The sequence below is a fragment of the Nothobranchius furzeri genome, chromosome 8 (genome assembly GCF_043380555.1).
Source record: "Nothobranchius furzeri strain GRZ-AD chromosome 8, NfurGRZ-RIMD1, whole genome shotgun sequence".
In the NCBI taxonomy this organism is placed as follows: Eukaryota; Metazoa; Chordata; class Actinopteri; order Cyprinodontiformes; family Nothobranchiidae; genus Nothobranchius; species Nothobranchius furzeri.
The window spans coordinates 71,082,331-71,106,493 of record NC_091748.1 but is presented as its reverse complement, the minus strand read 5'-3'; the positions used below and the strand labels follow the sequence as shown (position 1 = coordinate 71,106,493).

The following is a 24,163-nucleotide window of genomic DNA, read 5'->3' as shown; positions in this document are numbered from 1 at the left end:
GCCTGAGACCACCTGAGACCGGTTTAATTGAGAAGTGGGAGGACAATGGCAATAACATTCTGTTTCTCATTGGAGTTTTGTGGATTTTTCATCATGAAATAAAGTTGATCGATCAAAGCTCAGCCTTGCGTTAAACCTGCATCAAACGTCTTCGAGCCCCTCGGGTCACGTTTGTCTCTGTTCAGTGCAACAGAGTGTCCCTAACACTGGAGACGGTCTAAACGCTCTTGCTTTGTTTACGAGGCAGCCAGCAGGTCTTTCATTGATTTTTGGGTTTCTGCAGTCGGAGGTATGAAGGACATTTTACAGTAACTGCCTGCAGCTGCACACTTTTTAACAAACAAAACAACTCCTTTTATTTGCCTTTCTTCACATTAGTGTTTCTGTAAAGCCTAGTTTATCACAGTTGGTTATAGTCCACAAAACACATCTTTACAAACAGCCACGATTAATGGACGTCATACAGGAGACCGTTAAAACATAACCATCCCTCAGAGAATAAAACATTGTGCTTAAGTTCATCAAAAGGCTTCAGGTTTAAAATGAAAGCTTTTTTATCTGGTGGGACTAAAAGTCGGTCAGATTACACAGGAAGTGAGACAGATTTGGGCAGATTAGACCAGTGTGCAGGCTAAGCTTGGACCAGTGAGAATACCAGAAATCGTCCCAAACCTAAAGATGCTTGGATGGTAATTAGGAAAATGTCACTCAACGTGTTCCCAGGAGGAAGTAAGTAAACGTAAGTAAAACACCCGTGCAGGTGTTATTCACCTAATCCCTTTCATCCCCTGCAATATACTAGCACATACTCAATTATCCTGACTTGTTCTCTTAACTCTGCAAAACATCTTTTCACGTGTTTCAGATGAACCCGGAGGTTCTGGAGTGAAGAACACTTTCAGCGTTCTCTGTGTTAAAGTCACACATCCGAAATGTTTCATTGATGGAAAGCTGTCAAAACTTTATAAAGTTTTATTTCAACTAAAACGTGAAGCCGGAGGAGCAAAAGCAAGGGAAGAGAGTGCAGTTGTGCTAAAAGTGCACACGCACGGCTGCATCTCAGAGGAAAGACCGCTGAGGCAGCAGTAAAAGCTGGGATCGAAATCCCGCTGAGAAGGGAGAACAGATTAGCCGCTAATTGCAACAGAAACCCAAGAACTTCCAAGGGAAACACGTTGTTCTTCATTAGCTGTTTATTGTCAGGGGAAACAAAATAATTCAGTCCTCCATCGTTATTGTGAGAGAACATTAAATCTTAGCTAATGACGACAAAAAGATAGCAGATTAACATGGGAGATGTGAACTTGCTGGTATGAAAAAATTAAAGCTGCTATAGCAAATCTGCAAAACAAGCTAGGTTAAAAACACAAACATGGTCTCAGAACACTCACCCCTCCCGTCGGGAATCATTCCTAGGTGGCATCTTTGGTATTGTAACACTCACCGAAGCTCAGGAGGCGGGTCTTCTTCCTTTCACAGCTTTATTACTTCAACCAGCTTTGTAGAACCACAGGATCTCTTTGGCCGTTCCCACGCCAACATGAACGAGAGCTCACTCACAACAACACGCTCCTTCAATCCCCCCAGCAGCTCCTCCCTTAAAGGGGCAGTACTCTTCCTTGGGGGATTCCAGGACTCTAGAAGGCGCTATATCAAATACAGGCCATTTACCATTTACCATGTTACCCCAGGTTCCCTAGACCCCTGGGTTGAAACAGCGACGAAGCACTGCAAAGCGCCGTGAAAACGGCGAGAGCTTCTAATTGGCACCCTTGTTAACCTACGCTCTCGATCACATCAGCTGCGAAGCGCCTCAAAGCACCACGATGGCTCGCACTGCGCAGCGATCGTTTCAGCGTGAGCTCCATTGTTTCGTGAGTGAGTCGCGTCAATTCTGGCAGGAATTCAAACCAAAACAGAAGAGGCAGGCCCGTAATTCTACCAAAATAAATTAAAAATTTCGAAATAAAACAGAAGCGCTCGTTGAAAATTCTCTCCTGATGTAAACAGATGAGGAGCGGACAGCGCACAAATTTCGTGAGTGATCCACTTCGCAGTGCTTTGCAGCTGGTGTGTTTCAGGTGTAATGCTACACTCACTTTGTACTCTTGTCACTAGTTTGTCGTGTATCTCCCTGAATGTATTTTCATTGGTTGATTGCAGGTTGAAGTCGTAGGTTTTTTGACTCTGAAGACTGCTGGAGGCTGAGATTGTTCATGAGAGTGCTCAATAAGCTGGGTTCATGTTACGGGGGAGCTAGGGGGAACCCGGTTCCCGAAAAGGTGATGGGCTCCCCTGGAAGCCCTTAACTGGCCTGCTTGGGGGAGCCAAAGAGATGACGTGACCCCATGTGCTCTTACAGCATTATCATTGGGCTCCCCTGTGTGTAATTCAAGCCCTGTCAATGAGCTGTATCTGGGCCGGTCAGTGAACGTCCACAGACCTGCAAATCACTCTCATGCTCACCGTTTCTTGACAAGCCTCTGTTCAGGACAAGATATATATAATATGTTGTCTGGGAAGGCTGAAAAAGGCAGAGTATGGCCCGGGCTTGATGAAGAGACACCCAGATCAATGGACGTCTTTCAAACAAAGCTGCGATGCTTTTCTTCCAGGGTCATCGTTTCTTTGAATCAATATTGTTTTTGCTATGGTTGTTATTGTGGTTATTGTTTAATTCTAAATCTTGACAAAAATAACCATTTAGAAAACTTAACACTAAGATTTATTGACTCCAAAAAGAAAGACGATACATCCATGAAAAGTGCACACTTTTTTTTTGAGCTACTGTTGTTTCCATATAGAATGCTTTCCTTCATTTCCAATAATGACATTGGTTCAAACTTGGCTGCTACTCCGCTTTTTACCACTAGGTGTCACTGCACAGTCACAGATCCGAGGTCCCGGAGCTGGGAAGAGGAGGAGGAGGTGGGGGGAGACGAGCGCATCTAGGGTCAGGTTGGAAAGAGTGGGTTATTGGTTTTTGAGCGGACATCCTCGCTCCTGATTGGACGGGAAGGTGTCGGAGGAAAGCGGCTGAGTGGAGAGAGACCCAACAGCAGTGTATCTCCCCCTCGCTACCTGCTGACTCCGCTGGTTGTTTCTGTGATCCGAGAGCTCTGGGATGTGACTGCTCTGCTCACCGGAGGAATACAGCGTGCTTCCGAGGGATTTTCTCGTCAGCCGGATCATGGCCGCGGACGGACGCGGAGCCGCTTTGGCTGTACCGACCACTTGGGTTGCGCTGCTTTTATGCGTAAAAATGACTGTTGTGTGCGCAGTGGAAGGTAGGTGGGCTTTTCTTTTGATTTATTATTGTAGATATGGTGCTGAATTAATTAATTATTAAGCTGTGAATAAAGCAGACATTATACTTCTTTTAACTTTATTTAGAGGTGAACTTTTCCAAGTTTTTGTTTAAAACGAGGACTCTTGCGCGAGTTGGATTTCGACCCGTTTCTGTCGGCTTCAGCTCAGATTTTCTTGCATAAATGTGGTAAAGTCATAACACGTGTGGCTGATATTTATGATTAAACGCTTTGTTGCTCCACAGCTTCGGTTTGGTGGCTCTAAAAGCATGTCAGGCAGCTCGCGCGCTCGTAACGCACGCGTGCGTTGTGACTTATGATAATGTGTGGTGTTTAGTTTCAAACATCTCCCTCCTGAGTGCGCTGTCACGGCTCTGCTATCACACAGTCTGCTGGAGCAGCAAAGTGAATCATAATTATAGCTCACAGGTGCTCAGCGGCCCCGTGTTCGCACCTCCCTCACTGCCCCTCCTCCCCCGCAGCTTCAGCATCACCTCTCTCTCCAACCTGCTGTTTCCAGACCCCCCCCCCTTTTTTTTTGTTGTTGTCCTTTTCCAATGATGCTCTCCTGCTGCTCCTCCCATCTCAGGCGTGTTGCTCCCCCTGCTGCAACTTTGTGTCTCTCCTCCAGCATCCCCTCCCTGCTCCCCAGCAGTTCTCTCTTTTCTGCTCCCCACTTTCTCCTGCATATATATCTGATCTATTTCTAGCTTGTCTGATCCAGCAGGTTCTCCTGTGGTGTCTCTCTCTCTCACCTCTTCACCTACCTCATGCTTCTCAAGCACTGAAGTCCAGATGCTCCACCGCTTGAACCCAGACTCAAGAATCTCCCCCTTTTCTCCCTTCTTTGATTGTTCCTGCACACTCTTTGATCCTAAAATGTATAATTAAAGTTAAAGTCCTATTCACCAGTCACACACTGGTGAAATTCATCTCCTCATTTGACCCATCCCCGGGGGGCTGTGAGCTGCAGCTGTGGCTGCGCTCAGGAACAATTTAACCCCCCAATCCAACCGCTTAAAGCTGAGCGTCAAGTTAGAAGGCATTGGGTCCCATTTTTTAAGTCTTTAGTAACACATATCATTGTTTTGGTCCCTCCTGCTGCATTTCTCCATCAGCATCGGCTCCCGTGTCGTCTGCAGCCTCGCCTCCTGCTGCTGCTGCTTCTGGAGGTGCTAGATTAGTCTACTGCTGCGTTTTAATGGTGTGTGTAATGACAGGGCCCGGTGCCGAGTCTCGCCCATTATGAGACGTGTAAATGTGTGGAAGGGCAGCTTTATTTAGATTAAACAGAGTGCTGTTTGTGTGTCTTTGTGCTTGATCCAAAAAAGCTAAACAAATGAAAAAGGTGGGTGGTTAGTCTGAGAGGTGAGACAATTACTGTAGGTATGGTGTGGGTGGTGGGTTGTTTTGTGGTCACAGTGGCCTTTTCATTGTAGGTAGGTGTCTAATGAGCTTACTGGAGGCTGCTAGTGTAAAGTAGACCCTCTACTGATACTCGTGTGGTCTGACAACACTTTTATACCCCTCCTCCAAGTTTTTCTAGAGACTTTCTCTGGTGACTTGAAGTGACTAGTTCATATCTGATTAAGTGTTGTCCCTTTAAACCCATGCAGGCACAAGATATATCTGAAATTTGTAAGATGAGTAACAAAAACAATTCACCCTCCTCAGAGTTGTCATGATGGTAAAGTTGACCCATTAAACCTAAAAAGGTTCATTGAATCAGACTGAAGCAGGGGTGGATTTAGGACTGAAGAAGATCCGGGGCTTAACGCACACACACACACACACACACACACACACACACACACACACACACACACACACACACACACACACACACACACACACACACACACACACACACACACGCACGCACACACACACACACACACACACGTTTGACTCGCACTAGTCAACATCATATATATATATATTTGTCTTGTACCACATAATTTTTTATCTGAAGCTACATATTAAGCATATTCAGGGCAGAGTATTGTTCCTGTTGGTGTTTAGTGTGAGATGATAGTAAATATTCCCTTTCTTTCCCCAACCACTTTACCTGATAAGCTAACTTTAGGCAAACCAGCCACGCAACAAATATTTTCAAATAAGACTCACAAATCTGAGTCAACACCAGTCTCATCAAAGCTGGGGTTCTGTCCTTGTACTTCTGGTCTAAAAAACGTCCTTATGTCCATCTTCACACATGCGTTTCAGGTTTCAGGCAGAGAGTGTAGAGGAAGCCGGCTGCTGAAGGGCTTCTTCTTCAGTGGTGGAGGCTCAGGCAGGCTGTATCCAAACTACTGCCAGCTGCGCCCTCTCTGTTGGACTTTGGTACTGCATGTTACTTCCACGTATTAGATCCGGGGCTTATCATGAAACATCCGGGGCTTGAGCCCAAGTAGCCTGGACTAAAGACGTGTTTATTTCCTCTGTGAATTTGCATTTTTAACATTGGAGAACTTGCTGATTTCTGAAGCCAGCCCCTAGTGGATGAAGTTGGAATAGCAATTTGGTCACATCTGCATTGGCTTCACTTTTGGCAGACGGATTTTCCCCAATGAGACACTGACTTTGGTGGTTGTAGTTCATTTGACACAACCTTTCTGACATTTCTTCACCTACGTCTGAATGCGGGGTCCCCAACAACTGGGCCACGGGCTGCTACCAGTCTGTGGATCTTACGGTACTGGGCAGCAAAAAAATTCCTAATAAATTTATAAACACAGACTTTTTCAAGTTCATTGGAATGCAAAGGGTTTTGTTTTGAAAAACTGCCAGACTCATCTTCTGTTTAGTTTTACACAGAGACCTAACAATTGCTTCCCATAAGGAAGCATGGCGTTGGCTGGTCAGGCCAATATATACAGGTGAAACTAAAAAAAGTAGAATATGGTGAAAAAGTTTATTAATTTCAGTAATTCAACTTAAAAGGTGAATCTAATCTATGAGACTGATAGACTCACATACATGCAAAGCCAGATATTTCAAGCATTCATTTGTTATAATTCCAATTATATATACAATTCTATCTTGGGCAATTAGAATATTGTAAACATTTTCTATATAATTATGTTCTTTCAGAAGATTGTAGAGAGAGTGTCAGTGTGCGGGGGGGGGGGGGGGGGGTCGTCCCATCAGCACAATCATTAAACAAAATAACTTAAGGAAAGCCTCGGTCTGCTGTTGTAAATGCTTGATAAAAAAAAAGAAAAGTTTTAAGACAAAACAGTTTGCCCCTAGGAGCTGGCTCTGACAAAAGGTTCTCTCTAAAATCAAAATGTTCTGTTGGGAAAAACGTGGAATTATGGAGATTTTAGGATACGATAGAACACGGTCATTCAGACCTGTATGCGTGAGAATAACAAAAATGTTAAAATCAATTTGGTATTCACGAGTATCCATGGGAGAGAAGCTCAATTTGTTGCTGCAACATTTTGGCTTGACAGCAGATTTAGAGAGCTTCTTTTCCCATCTGTGAGTAACACGTTTGGATCAACTAAAACGGAACGGGTCAGGTTCAAAAACATTCAGAGTTGAGCTCTGATCTCTTTACAGGATTTAGATGTGGAACATGTTAAAATAACAGCCACACAACTTACAGGGCTACTGGTTTTTGCAGAATCGTTCATTTATTCAATCCGGCTTCATTAAAGGTACAATATGTAAGAATTTTCTGTGAAATAATTATCAGTCTAATGTCTCAGTCATGTTTGAAGGAAGGTTACATAGAAACAGATTTAATCCTCGACCGGCTGGGCGCTCTCAGTTTTTCTCCTTTTAAAATCAACTAAAGAGGGATGTGGTCTTTGCTCAGAATCTGTGAGCCGGTGTGGTTGCCGAGTTTGCGCCGAGCTAAAGCCTAGTTAATGCTTCTGCCGTCAGCTCCATGAGGGAGAGATGCACACGTATTGAGAGAAACGATTTGCCTTCAAACTTCTCCGTCACCTGGGGGTTGTTGCAAAGCAATTTCCTGGCAGGACAACAGAGGGCGTACTGTTTTTTTTAGGTAATCCTATGTATCTGGTCCAAGATAGTGCATTTACTTTTGTGTTTATATTGTGTTTTTGTATTCCAGTTACTTTTATTCATGGAAAAATTTGTCCCTCATTCTCCTCCAACTCTTCATGCACTTACCGCCTCTAAACCCACGTTTCCTGTTGTTTCCGTCCATGAATAAAATGCTCGATGTGTGTCTTTATACCTCTACAGTCACGGGTGAATAAACGTTCATATTTTCAGGGTTTTTCCTTGAGGTATTCTTCAAGCTGCTCCGTGTGTGCGGCTAGATATTTTCATCTCTCTTCATTCTTTTTGAGGGCGCAATGGCAGTGCTGTTGGTGAATTCAAAGGAAGCGGCATCCTGACCATATACAAGCTTGTACTCTCCATCTCGTTCGAGGAATATTTAGAAAAGTGGGCACGACTGCATACAACCTTGCGAGACTGCTCGAGGCACCTCACAATGACGGAAAATGGCATTGTGCGTCTCCATGCCGATTCAGACGCAGAAGCATAAACTAGGCAGCAGTGCCGGTAAATCAACACCGGCAGGCAAAAAGCTCCAGAGTTGTTTAAAGAACAAAGTCAGCTCTTTAACCCTCCCACCGTCCTAATGGGTGTGACCCCGCTAGGAAAGTTGACCATTGAGCAAGGTTGATGGTTTATCACTTGAGGTCTATGTGGGAGGCGTGAGGAGTGGGCACCACATCACCCCTGCCACGTGGACCTCAAGGGATGAACCATCAATCCTGCTCAATGGTCAACTTTTCTCGCGGGGTCACCCATTAGGACAGTGGGAGGGTTATGAAAAGCAAAAGCAGCTACTTCACTAAACTGATCGCCCAATCAGGAGTTAGCAGCTCAGCTCTCTGATCTCACATCAACAAACTCATGAAAAAAGACTCAAATCAGAAGAAAGGACTGACACAATTGAACATTAACAGACATATTACAATTGACTTGACAGCAATGGCAAATGCTCTAAAGAACTACTTCATTAATCCGTAAGAAGAGTTAGCATCTAATTTCAATCTCTCAACAGGATTGAGTGAAACCCAGGACATCATCAACCGACTGAAAAATTCAAAAGCAAAAGACATGCTTGGTATGGATACAGAACGCATAAAAAACAGTACTCTAGTAAACCCTATAACCCACATCATTTACAAGAGGGGAATTTCCAGAGAACTTCAAAAATGAACTCATAACTCCAATTCTGAAATCTGGCGACTCTGACCAAGTTAGTAACTACAGACCAATCACTATGTTACTGACAATATCCAAAATTATTAGAAAATCAGCAGCAGAGCAGCCAATCCTGGTCCATTACTGTTTTGTCTGTACATCAGTGACCTACCCAACAGTTGTAGAGGTGTCATGTGTCTGTACAACACATTCGCACATTTCACTGACATTCCCTCACCCCCATTCTAACCTTAACCCTGTTGCTCATTCTAAAGTTCCTGTTAAACGTGTTAGAGAGGGACGTTACAACAAGAAAGAGCAAGTGGGTTAAGGTTAGGATGGGGGTAAGGGGAAGGTTACATAACAAGAGTGTAAAGATCGGAATTCGGTGAAGTTTTCGTTTTCCCACGACAGACGCTTGGTCACACAGTGTGATTTTTCAACGCTTTGGGTGTGAGGGTGCGTTGGTCTGTACAAACAAGCCCTAAAAGTCCTGGACAAAAACCAATGAAGTGGCACCACTGTAAAATACAGGAGAAGCACAACCTCCTACGTTTCGATAACTTTAAAAACCTCTCTGTTATAAAACTGACACTTAAATGTCTGAACGGCCTCGTCCCAGAGCTGGTGAGCAGACTGATAGTAAAAGCCACCAGCACAGGAGCTACAGCCAGAGGAGTAGCTAATGGAGGCAGTAAACCACCAAAATACAAGACATCATTTGGTCAATCCTTGTTCTCATTTAGAGGACCTCAGATTTGGAACAATCTACCATCATCAATGCAGCTGTTAACACATTTTACAGCTTTTAACTCACAGGTGAAAAAATGGCTGAAACAAAAACAAACATGCGAACACTGATGTTTCTTATCAGCTAGACTAATTTATTTACATTCGTGTGTGTGTGTGTGTGTGTGTGTGTGTGTGTGTGTGTGTGTGGTGATAAATGTTATAAATGCTATAAATGCTGTTATTTGATTGTAAGTGGGGCTACGGTGGCACAGGAGTTAAGTGCTCGCCCCGTAATCGGAAGGTTGCAGGTCCGAACCCCGCTCAGTCTGTCGCTGTCGTGTCCTTGGGCAAGACACTTAACCCAAGTTGCCTGCTGGTGGTGGTCGGAGGGACCGGTGGCGCCAGTGCTCGGCAGCCTCGCCTCTGTCAGTGCGCCCCAGGGCAGCTGTGGCTACATCGTAGCTCATCCCCACCAGTGTTTGAATGTGTGTGTGAATGGGTGAATGACTGATTGTGTTGTAAAGCGCCTTGATGGGTTCCATGACTCTAGAAGGCGCTATATCAAATACAGGCCATTTACCATTTACCGTTTAAAAGTCCAACCAAGGACTAGGTTTGCAAATTAGCCTCTGGCTAGAAAACCTCTATACGAAACAACAGTTGCATTGCCCTTATATGTAACATTGTCTTTTGTGCTGTCCTTGTTCAATAAAACCAAACTAAACAAAACGTAACCAGAGCGACCCAGAAGTTGTTTCTTGTGCCCCTAAGAAGCCACATCATCTTTGTGTTTTACTTTAATGTTGGGTAAAGCTAGAGGCTAATGTTGAGCTAACAATGCTAATGGCGAATTAAAAGCTCTAAAGATATCGCAAGGTACATTTTCAATTACCAACAACTCCATATTACAGCAAATGTATGTATCAACTTACCAAATTACTGTGTATGACTAGGGCTGGGCGATATGACGATTTTAGACCGTTTTACGATCTACACATCTGACGGTCTGTCATTTTTGAGAGACCTTTTTATCACGATTCACAGCTCTGCTGTTGAATTTCTGCCTCTGAATGAAAAGGGAACTTTCCCCAGGCGAATGACACGCCTTTGTTTGACCCTTAACCAATCAGAGTGAGTCATAGTAATATATTAGTGCCCCGCTTGTTTTCACCCGTGTGTGAACAAACATGGCTTCGGCCGCGGCTGAGAGCGACAACGAGGTTTTCGTTCCGAAGAGGAACGCAGGGTTTCCTTAGCGCGCGGCGCTAACAACTTAGTGACGTGACATGTCTCGGAGAAAGCGTAAAAACATGTTGGACGCTTCTTCTGAAGCAGGAAAATAACACCGCTTCTTAAGCAGAGCACGACGTTGCCTCGGCTCGTTCACCCTCTGCCGAGCCGGACTGAGCTCGGTCACTGGGTCATTGGAGCTGCCCCGTGACTGCCTGATGGAAAACCAGCGGGTTTCATCAGACTCGTGAAGTTTTTTTGTTTTTGCTGGGGACCCCCTGTATTTTACCGCTCCCTTCTGCAGTCTTCCCCTATTACAATTTAAAATGATTCTGTAAACTCCTTGTATCAATAGAAAAAATCTCTGCCTCTGCCAGCTGCAGTAAATGTAGTCTCCAAATAATTAGAGGTGCATTCATCTGTGTATCTCCTTTGATCTGCATTAGTGATATTTTCAGCACCAGAACAGTGAAGCCAAGAAAGATTCCTGAGTTTGTTAGTAATTTTATTTATTAGGTGCATCTAACCTGTTCTATTTTTCTCTGAATTGAGATCAAACCAGTGCTTCTATGGGTTGTCTCCAATCTGCACCGGAAACTTTTACTTTATTTAGAGACTTGTTGCAGAAAATATTCAGAATGCGCAGTTATTTGCTACCACAAGCCATCTCTGGTCCAGCCGCACATCAGAGCCGTATTTGAGCTTAACTATCCACTACATGAGCAACTGGGAGCTACATAGTATTTTGAACAAGTTAATGTTTGCATAATACGTTTGCAATTGACACGTTTGCACTTTAAATATGTTTACAATTTTAATTTATGTTAAGTTACTTGAAAAACGAGAAAAACTGATTTTTGTAATTGTTTCTCTCAGGGCTTTTATCATCTCTGGTGTGAGTTTAAAATATAAGTGTGTTAGCACTGTGTTGATTATCCCTAATATGAATAAATGTTTATTTATTCAATGTTTCTCTTCTTTAATATGCAATTGAAGTTATGCTATTCATGGATAAAAAATCGTGATAAAATCGAAATCGTGATAAAATATTGGAAAAATCGTGATATTCTATTTTTGACATATTGCCCAGCCCTATGTATGACTCGTCTTCGCTTGTCATGTAGAATCGTCTGGCGCTGATTTGTAGCTGCCAACGTCCATAGAACCTGCGGAACAGGAGCGAGAAAGCCACTGATGCAGTACCCATATTTCACCACCAGATGTCACTCTGACTTTTTTCTTACATAATGCACCTTTAACCAGCTTTTATAAAGTCAACATCTTTCTGCTCTATTTTTTATGTGGGTAGTCAGTTCAAACAAGGATTTTTTTTCTGTACCACATTAGTTGCTTACAAAAGTAGCTTTTTCTCTTTTGTGAACCCACTTCTAATTGTGCAGACGCAGAATTTGAAACCAGCAGCAGAACTGTAAGAAGGATTTACGGTGGCTTTTCCCTGTCACTTCTGTGACGTGAGAATGCTGCATTGTGCGCTGACCTTAAACTTATCCTAAAGAATTTCACCTATTCAGCGAGCCCGAAAGGCAGTGCAATAATCCAGCGTTTGACCCTGTTTTCTGAAAGTCAATGCAAAGCCTGACCCAGCGGATATTATTTAGTATAAGTGCTACATATCTCACAAACAAGCCCTGGGAGGGGTGGCAAAGTCATTCTGTTTCTGAACCAAATGTCCAGTCAGCAGCAGACTCTGACACTTAAACTGCTGATTTGTGTCAGTGTTGAGTGTCAAGGGTCGGGGAGTTAATGTCATTCTTTTTTCTTTTATCCATTCTAGCCTGATGCTGGAGTCATTCTTAGTTTTCCGTACCAGTGAGGCTTAATGGGAGTTATCAGCTGGACGTATGGCTGCACTACAGCACATGACCTATTCCAGGCCTTTTCCCTGGAGCCTAAACACGAACATCTGCTCCATGTGTCATCCTGCTAAAGGTTAAACATCACAGATCGGAGTATAGATGTTGGTTTTAATCCAACTCGCTGTTGTTGAGTGTGTTGGCAACAAACTGAACAATAGTCTCCTCCCATCAGGCAAGTCTTATTTCAAAGGAAAATAATAATAATAATAATACATTTTATTTCAACAGCGCCTTTCTGAACACTCAAGGACACTTTACAGAGATAAAATACACAACAATAAAAGATAAAACAGCATAAAACAAACAGACAGATTGGAGCAAAGAGAGTAATTATTGGAATGCCAGACGGAACAGGTGAGTTTTGAGTCTGGTTTTAAAGAGAGTGAGGGAATCAATGTTACGGAGGTCAGGAGGAAGTGAGTTCCAGAGCTGGGGAGCAGAGCGGCTGAAGGCCCTGCTCCCCATAGTGACCAGACGGAAAGGTGGGACTGAGAGGTGGATGGAGGAGGAGGACCTGAGGGAACGGGTGGAGGTTGAAGGATGAAGGAGGTCTGAGAGGTACGGTGGAGCTAGGTTATGGATGGCTTTGAATGTATATAGCAGAATTTTGAATTGGATTCTGGAAGTGACAGGGAGCCAGTGGAGCTGCTGAAGAACAGGTGTGATGTGGTGGAAGGAGGGAGTTCTGGAAATGATGCGGGCTGCCGAGTTCTGGAGAAGTTGGAGTTTATGGAGGGATTTGTGAGGAAGACCAAAGAGAAGAGCGTTGCAGTAGTCAATACGGGAAGTGATGAGGCTGTGGACAAGAATGGCGACCGAGTGAGTAGTGAGGGAGGGGCGTAGGCGGTTAATGTTACGTAGATGGAAGTAGGCAGACCGGGTAATATTGTTTATGTGGGACTGGAAGGATAGTGAGGAGTCGAGGATGACACCCAGACTCTTGACCTGAGGGGAGGGGGAAACTAAGGAGTTGTCGACGGGAAGTGTAAAGCTGTGGATTTTGGATAGAAAAGATTTAGTGCCGACAAGTAACATTTCTGTTTTATCACTGTTGAGTTTGAGAAAGTTTGATGTGAACCAGTCTTTGATTTCAGATAAACAATTGGTGAGGGAGGAAGGAGGAAGTGAAGAGGAGGGTTTGGAGGATACATAGAGCTGGGTGTCATCCGCGTAACAATGAAAATGGATGTCAAATTTACGGAAAATATTTCCCAGGGGAAGAAGGTAAGTGATGAAAAGGAGTGGACCGAGAACAGAGCCTTGGGGGACGCCAGTAGTGACAGGGAAGGGACGGGAAGTGAAGGATTTGAGTTGAATAAACTGAGTACGACCAGAGAGATATGAACGGAACCAATCAAGCGGGGTATGAGAAATGCCAAGGGAAGACAATCTATGGAGGAGGATGGTGTGAGAAATGGTATCAAAGGCTGAACTCAAGTCGAGGAGGATGAGAATGGAGAGCAGTCCAGTATCGGCAGCAGTGAGGAGGTCATTGGTGATTTTTATGAGTGCAGTTTCTGTACTGTGGCCAGGACGAAAGCCAGACTGGAAGGGTTCATAGAGGCTATTGAGCGTGAGATGAGCATGGAGTTGAGCAGAGATTATTTTTTCAAGGATTTTTGAAAGAAAGGGAAGATTTGAGATGGGACGAAGATTATTGAAATTATTGGGATCGGTGCCGGGTTTCTTTAATATTGGAGTAATAGATGCAGTTTTGAAAAGTGAGGGAACAATACCGGTAGAGAGGGAGGAGTGGATTATGGTGGTTATGAGAGGGAGAAGGGAGATGAGACATGTTTTAACCAAAACTGTAGGGAGGGGGTCGAGAGAGCAGGTGGTGGGCTTGGATTTACAGATAATATCAGATATTTCGGATGAGGTGGGAAGAAGAAAGGAACAAAATGACTGGCCGGGTGAAAAAATCTCAGGGGGAGGGGAAGAACTTGGAATTAATTGCTGGTGTATGGAAGCAATTTTCTGAATAAAGAAGGTTAATAAAGAGTTACATGAGTCAGCAGAATACAGGTGGGGGGGTAGAGAGTCCGGGGGATGAAAAATATTGCGCATTATTGAGAACAGAGTCCTGGAGTTGCCTTCATTGGAGGAAACCAATCCAGAGTAGAAAGCAGATTTTGTATGTTTAATTGAGTCCAAGTATTGAAGCAGATGAGTTTTGTGCATTTCTTTGTGTATTGCAAGACCAGTTCGTTTATAGAGGCGTTCGAGTTGACGTCCTTTGGCTTTCATCTGTCGGAGTTCAGGGGTAAACCAGGGGGCAGAGTTAGTAAAGGAGACGGACAGAGTTTTGACTGGGGCAAGAGAATCCAAGATATTGTGGAGTGTGGAGTTATAATGAGAAACAAGATGGTCAGGAGAAGCAGAACTAGGGATGGATATAGTGTTAATAATAGATGACAGGGTGTCTGGGTTAATGTTTTTGATATTGCGGAATGAGATGTGACGGATAGGCTTAGTTCTTAAAGAGCAGAGGGGGATGTTGAATGACAGAAAAAAGTGATCAGATATATTTACATCATTAGCAGAACAGTTAGATGGGGTTAAACCAGAGCAGCAGATTAAATCAAGAGAGTGACCTTTAATGTGCGTGGGAAAATTAGAATATGTTTGAAAATCGAAGCTGTTGAGGCAGGAGGAGAAGTCTCTGGTGAGGGGGAGGTTCAAGTTGTCCATGCAGATGTCCATCATGCACACTCATTGTGATCTGCACCACTTCTCTGTTTAACTCATGTTTTAAAGATGCTGCTTCTGTATTCATCTGGTGATAGGTTATCAATGTGGCAGAGGGGTAGTTGAACTGGGGAGATGTGGGGACTTGGCAGCAGATCCTTTAGCACCAGGCTTGAGGCTTTTACTAGTGGGGTTTTTTCCTGTCTAAGTTTTCCCCAGGGCTAGTCCTTTGCTTTAAAATATTTATCTCCACACTGCATTTCAATTGTTTCATAATAAATGTAGTTTTCTATTTTTTGTTGTTTTTGTGAGGTACTTGCAGAAAGAAGGAGAGGCTCACAATGCTGGGCTCTGGTCCTGTGTTTTTTATGAAGTTTTGAAACATTTCAGAGCTGATTTCAGAGCTGTCAGCACAATATTAGACTCTAGATTCCAGGCTGTCAGACTTTGCTTTAACAGTTTTCACTAGTTCAGAAAGTTCGTTCTAACAAAACACGTCTAATGTTTACAGAGATGTGAATAATTACTCATATTAGTGTGAAAATACCTCCTCATCTATCAGTCTTCACACATTTTCTGTTAATTTTCACACTATCAGCTCTACCTCTCTGAGCAAGAACCTGTTGACCTATTTTATCAAGAATTAAGTACTGAGAAAAAAATATATATACACGTTGTGGAATTAAATATCTATCTATCTATCTATCTATCTATCTATCTATCTATCTATCTATCTATCTATCTATCTATCTATCTATCTATCATCTATCTATCTATCTATCTATCTATCTATCTATCTATCTATCTATCTATCTATCTATCTATCTATCTATAGTGGAATTAAACATATTAATTACGTTAAATTATAACCAATAAGATGTGATATTCCATATAAATGTGAAATATCAACCTGATTGCTCATTGAATGTTTAATCAGAAAATTCTAGGGTTCTTTGCTTCTTTAGGGACCATAAACACACTTTGTATTAATTCAGACAGAGTCAGTATATAGTTTATAAAATTAATTTAATTATTTTTACTAAACTGACAATTTGTACATGAGAAGATATGAATAAGGAGATGTGATGTGGTGGATGTGAGGTGTTGTGATGAAAGTTAGATGTCGTAGCAACCGATCTTTGTATCTGAGAGAAATTGTGAAATTTGGGTGTAAACGAATTTGTTGTTTGTTATAAGCTAGAGAGTTGGTTTTTGATAAAAACCTCACCAGACACAATCTGTTGTGTCTACTACCCATGTGGAGACCCTCAGTGCTAATCCAGAACTATCAGAAGTCGGGTGACCTCAAGGTATCTGAAGCCATAGATTAACTCCGATACAACCCGTCCAGTCTTGAGATGTCTCCAGGTCACAACAGGAAGCTGAAATGTTTGTCAGTGTCCAAGGTGGATGTCTGAGAGTTGAAGGAGCTCTGAAAAGAGCAGTTTTGTCTGTAATCACTTGCAGAGTCGCAGAAAGGTTTTTGACTTAAGGTCAAAAGAGTATGTTTCAAAAGAGGCTTCTTTCCCGATTTGGCCGAATCGGGGCTCGGCTGGAAACTGAATTACTCGGGAAGTAGTTCTTCATCGTCATCTTCCCTCTGCTTAATCCTCCGCTTATCCGGGTCCGGGTCGTGGGGGCAGCATCCCAACTAGGGAGCTGCAGACTGTCCTCTCCCCAGCTTTCTCCACCAGCTCCTCCGGCAGGACCCCAAGGCGTTCCCGGACCAGATTGGAGATGTAACCTCTCCAACGTGTCCTGGGTCGACCCGGGGGCCTCCTGCCGGCAGGACATGCCCGAAACACCTCCCCGGGGAGGCGTCCAGGAGGCATCCTGACCAGATGCCCAAACCACCTCAACTGGCTCCTTTCGATCCAGAGGAACAGCGGTTCTACTCCGAGTCCCTCCCGAATGTCTGAGCTCCTCACCCTATCTCTAAGGCTGAGCCCGGCCACCCTAAGGAGGAAACTCATTTCGGCCTTTTGTATCCGCGATCTCGTTCTTTCGGTCATTACCCAAAGCTCATGACCATAGGTGAGGATTGGGACGTAGATCGACCGGTAAATCGAGAGCCTGGCTTTCTGGCTCAGCTCCCTCTTCACCACGACAGATCGGCTCAGCGTCCTCATCACTGCAGATGCTGAACCAATCGCCTGTCGATCTCCCGATCCCTCCTACCCTCACTCGTGAACAAGACCCCGAGATACTTAGACTCCTCCACTTGAGGTAGGACCTCTCCCCTGACCCGGAGTTGGCAAGCCACCCTTTTCCGGTCGAGAACCATGGTCTCAGATTTGGAGGTGCTGATCCTCATCCCAGCTGCTTCACACTTGGCCGCGAACCTACCCAGCAAGGGCTGAAGGTCAGAGCTGGATGAAGCTAGGAGGACCGCATCATCCGCAAAAAGCAGAGACGAGATTCTCCTGCCACCAAACTCGACACACTCCACACCACGGCTGCACCTAGAAATTCTGTCCATAAAGGTAATGAACAGAACCAGTGACAAAGGGCAGCCCTGGCGGAGTCCAACCCTCACCGGGAACAGGTCCAACTTACTACCGGCTATGTGGACCAAACTCACGCTCCTCTGGTAAAGGGACTGAATGGCCCTTAACAGAAAGCCACCCACCCCATACTCCTGGAGCGTCCCCCACAGGGTGCCCCTGGGGACACGGTCATAAGCCTTCTCCAAATCCACAAAACACATGTGGATTGGTTGGGCAAACTCCCATGCCCCCTCCATCACCCTTGCAAGGGTATAGAGCTGGTCCACAGTTCCACGGCCAGGACGAAAACCACATTGCTCCTCCTCAGTCTGAGATTCAACTATCGATCGGACCCTCCTCTCCAGTACCTTGGAGTAGACCTTTCCAGGGAGGCTGAGGAGTGTGATCCCCCTATAGTTGGAACACACCCTCAGGTCACCCTTCTTAAAGATGGGGAACACCACCCCGGTCTGCCACTCCACAGGAACTGCCCCCGATGACCACACAATGTTGCAGAGACGTGTCAACCATGACAGCCCTACAACATCCATAGCCTTGAGATACCCAGGACGAACCTCATCCGCCCCCGGGGCTCCGCCGCTGTGTAGTTGTTTGACTACATCAGCAACTTCTGCCCCCGAGATTGGACAGTCCATCTCCAGGTCTCCCGGCTCTGGTTCCTCCTCGGAATGCGCATAGGTGGGATTGAGGAGCTCCTCAAAGTATTCCTTCCACCGTCCGACTATTGCCCCAGTTGTTGTCAGCAGCTCCCCATCCCCACTGTAAACAGTGTGAGCGAGTTGCTGCCTTCCTCTCCTGAGGCGCCGGACAGTTTGCCAGAACCTATTTGGAGCCAATCGATAGCCTTTCTCCATGGCCTCACCAAACTCCTCCCACGCCCGAGATTTTGCCTCGGCAACTGCCACTGCTGCACCCCGCTTGGCTATCCGGTACCTGTCTGCTGCCTCCAGAGACTTTATGATTTCTGGCCAAGTTTGGCCAATCAGAATTTGACACGTTTCTGAGTATTTACCAACATCCCTCAGAAAGCCACGCCTTCCTTCAGATACAAAGATATTTTTAACACTGCGAATGAGAATGTCTTAAAACTCTTATGTGAGGTGCATTTTAACCTTGATATGTATCTTAATTTAATGTGTAAAAAACAATGATTAACTTGTTAAATCAACACATAGTGATTTGTGATATAAATGGATCATTGAAAGAACAATATTCATTTAAAATTCATTGATTTAAGCACAGATTATTCAAACATTTCATTTAAACATCTTGTTCATTCATCACATACGATTATTGCAAGCTTATGAGTTGTAAAATCATGAAGTCTTCCCTTGTTCAGAGGGAAGAATTTTGACATCTGGCTTTCATGAAGAGAGTGCTGGAGACCTTGGGACAGAATGTTAAAAATTAAGTCATAAAATGATAAAATTTCATAAACAGATGAAAGATGATTACAAATTAGAGTTTGAAGTAAGGAAATTAAAGATTTATAAAAAAGCAGCTTTAAATAAAAGGGTCTTTAGCTGTTTTTTAAAAGTGTCCAGACTGTCAATGCTACTTAAGGGTAAAGGAAGATCATTCCAGAGTCGGGGTGCAACAGTCTGGAAGGAGAGATCACCTCGACTTTTATATCTGGTCTTTAGAACTTCTAGAAGGTTCTGGTGTGTGGACCTGAGGGCTCGGGTTGGAGCATAAGGCTTTAACAGTTCAGTAATACAGGGAGGAGTTTGACCATGTAGAGCATTGAAAGTTATAATCAGGATTCTAAAATGAACTCTAAAGTTAATGGGTAACCATCGACATATATACTGGACAATTCGTGTCCATAGTTTCTAATTATAAGTTTTTGTGCAAAAATGGGAGGTTCCCACCACCGCCATTTTGACCGTGTCACAGGTTCCGTCCCAGACAATTCCAAAAAAGGGAAGAGAGGTGGAGCTGAGGGTGGGGCTGTAAGGCTGGTGTCAAATGACGACACCCGTCGAACTGAAGCGATGTAGATAAAGCTAACCCAAAGCTAACATGGAGGTGGGAGCTAAGCTAGCGGAGGTAGCTACCTAGCTACAACCGGAATTAACTGTGCACATCACCGGATCTTCTGAGTCAGAGATGTGCCGGGCTGACCGCTGGGTGGAACACAGAGGTCTCCCGAGAGCTCCACAAGCCGGCAGCTGCGCATCAGACAGGCGCCGCTGCGATCAGAGATGCGTCGAGCTGCCGCTGTGGATAACCGGCTGGAAAACATCGGTTTCCATCCGAGAGCTCCACAAGCTGGCAGCCCGTGTAGCAGACAGGTGCCGCTGTGGTCAGAGATGCGTCGAGCTGCCGCTGAGGGGAGGGAGACCATACCAATAGTTGGAACCCAGCTCCACCAACACAAACAGAAGAGTGACAAAAAAATTCACCCCCTCAGAGTTGTCATGAGTGTAAACTAGATCCATTAAACCTAAAACATTTTTTGGAACCAGGCTGTAAACATGTTTATTTCTGCTGTGAAATTGGTATTTTTAACATGGAAGTCAACGAGGATTTGCTCGCTTCCGACATCAGCCCCTAGCGGATGAGGGTGGAACTGCAGTTTTTGTCACTTCCGTGTTGGCTTCATTTTCGTACCAGTATTATGGGGGCTTGTGCGTAACCAGTGCAGAGACATTAGAATTGGAGTGATGTGTGCTTTTCTGTTTGCTCCAGTTTGGAGCCTCGCTGCAGACTTCTGGACCAACTGAAGGTGGTCAAGGGCTTTTTTGTTAAAACATGTGAAAAGTGCGTTACAGTAATCTAGACAAGAGGAGATAAAGGCATGGATGACAATTTCAAGATCATGTTATGACACTAACCTTCACAGTTTGGGGATATTTCTTAAGTGATGAAAACAGTTTTGGACCAATGTTTTGGAGTGGCCTTCAAAAATGTGTAATCTATGCAACATGCATGGTGACATCATTCGTGCCAACTGGAAATGATAAGAGAATTGTTTGCAAAAATGGCGAACGATTCCTAGGAATTTAAACAGTGGAAACCGGTTGTCAACAACAACCGGTTTTTGATTCCCACCCTCCTTCAGTGATGGAGGTGGAAGTTTTTAGACAAATGCGAAAGAGCCACTTCATTAATTGTTTTCTGTTTTTTTAGTCTCCTAAACATATTTATCTCTATACTATGTTACAATATTGTTAAAGTGACACTGTGTAGTTTTTTTCCCGTTAATTAAAAAAAATCCATCGAAATGTTGTTGAAAATGAATGAAATGACACCCAGTTGTTGAAAAATATTGGCGGTTTCATAACATATATCTATAAAAATCTGTATATGGGAGCGGGTCTAAGGGTGTTTCTCAATGCCAAGGAACCTCGCCTTGATGCCTTGGTCTCGCCCCTGTTGCCTAGGAGATGCATCTTCAGGAACCTCCAAGGCATGTTCGAACGTTCGTGTTCTACCAAGGCATCTGTTCTCTGTTTGTTAGCCATTTAGCTAGCTGAGCAAGGATAAACAAGAGGTGTCTTGTAGCCTGGCCTTGGTAAAAAAATTTCCCAGAATACAGTGCGGTATTTTAAAAGGATGGAGGATCAGAAGCCGGCAGCAGCCACTTTGGGGGAAAATTTACAGTTTAAATGGAAGTCAACTAATTATAGCTATCAGGCTTATATCTAAAATGCTTTTTATGTCCAAAGCAGTTATCTATGGTTGGTTAGTTGCTGCGTAGTTGCAGCGTCGGTGGCTAGCAGGTATGTACACAATAAAAAAGTAAAAGGCTTGTTATATATTTATATTGAAACTTATACGTACAAAATGTAACTTTAGCTCACGTGTCACGTGACGTGGCCGCCGCAGAAGCCATGGTCACGTGATGTAAGTCTGTTCCATTTAACCGTTTTGTTTGATCAAGAAAGGACAGTGTCCTTGTAAGCAAGGTGCCTTGATATTGAGAAACACCCCATAAATCTCTGGGTGACGCCATGTTAGATGTCATGTTCCCTTCTACGGAGGCCCATGAGGACAAAATATATCTACTGATTTGTAACAAACGGTTACTAAATTTTCACCATTAATAACCTCTTCACTTGCCGCCACTGATGAAAGGGAGTCTGGTGTGCTTGTCATTTTGCTGGAGGTTGCGCTCCCAGGGATTTTTGACCATAATGGATTCAAGATGGAGGCGTGTGAACAATGCGAGGCTCAGTGTCTCTCCAGAATCTGCTATTTAGGTTTTTTTTATCTACTTTTAACCGGATTATTCATCCAGAATCGCTGTGCGTTGCTGACCTACAGCAGACAAGAGATTCTGGACATCTGGACTTATAACTCCAACAGTTTTATCGCCAATCTCAGACTCATCCCAGAGATCTCCAGAACACCGGAGGTTGCCCCCCCCCCATACCCCCCCCCCCCCCCCCCCCCGGCCAGGCAGAAGTGCATGCAAACGACGCCGAAAACATAAACAAAGGCGAGGTAGGTGCGGAGGGCTACGGGCCAAGCTAAGGCTAACACCACATTGGCTGCCTTTACCCAGTATCTTCCTCGCCAATGTCCCTTCTCTAGCAGACAGAATGGATGAGATGACTAACAACAGACGGATTATGGACTCAAATGCCGTGTTTTTTACCGAAACATGGTTGAACAACAGCTGCCCGGACAATGCTATCGAATTAGCAGGACGCCACACACACTGAGCCGACAGGCTAGCAGATGACTCCGGCAAGACCAGAGGTGGAGGTTTGTGCATTTATATTAACAATGCTTGGTGCATGAACTCCACTACTACTGAGAGTCACTGCTCACCCAATGCAGAGTTTTTAATGGTCAAATGCAGACCTTGTTATCTCCCCAGAGAGCTCACCTCGATCATACTTACTGCAGTGTATATTCCCCCCCCCCCCCCCCCCCCCCCCCCGACGCTAATGCTTGGTTGGCCATGAAAGAACTTTCTGCAGCCATTAAACAAACACCAGAATAAATACCCCGAGGCTGCTTTTATTGTTGCTGGCGACTTCAACCACACCAACTTAAAGACAATGTCCACAAGGCTGCAGGCCCTGATGGCATCCCTGGGCGTGTTCTCAGAGCGTGTTCTGGGGAGCTCACAGGAGTGCTCACAGACATATTCAATCTGTCCTTGGCCCATGCTGTGGTACCAGCCTGCTTCAAATCCACCTCCATCGTCCCGATACCCAAAAACTCAAACCCATCTAGCCTCAATGACTACCGCCCGGTAGCACTCACCCCCATCATCACTAAGTGCTTAGAGCAGCTGGTCTTAGCACACTTCAAATCCTGTCTCCCCCCCCACCCTGGACCCCCACCAATGCACATATCGCCAGAACAGGAGCACAGAGGATGCAGTCTCCATTGCACTGCACTCTGTCCACTCACACCTGGACAACAACAACACGTACGCCAGAATGCTGTTTATAGACTTCAGTTCAGCATTTAATACAATCCACCCCTCACAACTCATCAGGAAACTGACGGACCTGGGGATCAGCTCCCTCACCTGCAAATGGTTACTGGACTTCCTGACCAACTGCCCTCAACATGTCCGACTGGATAACCGCTGCTCATCAACAATCACAATGAACACTGGTGTACCACAAGGCTGTGTGATGAGCCCTTTCCTCTACTCCCTTTTCACCCCCGACTGCAGACCTGCTGATGGTTCCAACACCATCATTAAGTTTGCAGATGACACCACGGTGATTGGCCTCATCAGTGACAACGATGAGACCACCTACAGGGAGGAGATGGACCGTCTGACTGAGTGGTGCGACACAAACAACCTGCTGCTCAACACTGAGAAGACTAAGGAGCTCATCATGGACCACAGGAGGAATGCTGACCCACATCCACCCATCCACATTAAGGGGACGGCAGTGGAGCGTGTGAGCAGCTTCAAGTTCCTGGGAGTCCACATCTCCGAGGATCTCACCTGGACTACCAACTGCTCCAAGCTGGTCAAGAAGGCTCACCAGCGCCTCTTCTTCTTGAGGACTCTGAGGAAGAACAACCTGTCCTCAGACATCCTGGTGAACTTCTATCGCTGCACCATCGAGAGCATCCTGACCAACTGTATAACAGTCTGGTATGGGAACTGCTCCGCCTCGCACCGGAAGGCGTTGCAGAGGGTCGGGAAAACTGCCCAGCGCATCGCCGGAGCACCACTTCCTGCCATAAAGGACATCTACAGGAAGTGGTGTCTAAAAAGGGCTGGGAAAATCATCAGAGACCACAGTCACCCATCACATGCACTGATCACCCTGCTGCCCTCTGGGAGGCGCTACAGAAGCCTCCGGACTAAGACCACCTGGTACCGGAACAGTTTCTTCCCAACAGCTGTCAGACTCCTGAACTCTGCCTCCTGACATATGACCCACGTTAAACTCATAGACTGCTTGTATTAACTACAGCCTGTACATACTTATAGTTATAGAATATTCATAACATACTTCATACTGTGTACATTATAACATATGTAATAGATCCATTTCTGTAATATACTTACACATCTATATTATTGCTAACATATATCGTAAAACATCTATATCACGGCTAAAGCACTTTCTAGATGGATGCAAACTGCATTTCGTTGCCCTGTACCTGTACATGTGCAATGGCAATAAAGTTGAATTCT

At 44.7% G+C, this 24,163-nt stretch overlaps 1 protein-coding gene across 3 annotated transcripts in view; it reads left to right on the top strand.

Annotated features, from left to right (window-relative positions):
- LOC107392953 (ephrin type-B receptor 1) overlaps positions 1-24,163 on the top strand; it is a 182,102-nt gene that overhangs the window by 2,392 nt on the left and 155,547 nt on the right. For 2 of the 3 annotated variants that reach the window (XR_011521423.1, XM_054752090.2), the window contains exon 1: positions 2,935-3,287. The exons of the other annotated variant lie outside the window; for it this stretch is intronic. Coding sequence is in view for 1 of the 2 variants with exons in the window: in XM_054752090.2 (XP_054608065.2) it covers positions 3,191-3,287 (97 nt within the window). In the remaining variant the exon portion in view is untranslated. Of the gene's footprint in view, positions 1-2,934; positions 3,288-24,163 lie in introns of those variants that run through there. 3 annotated transcript variants of the gene reach the window in all.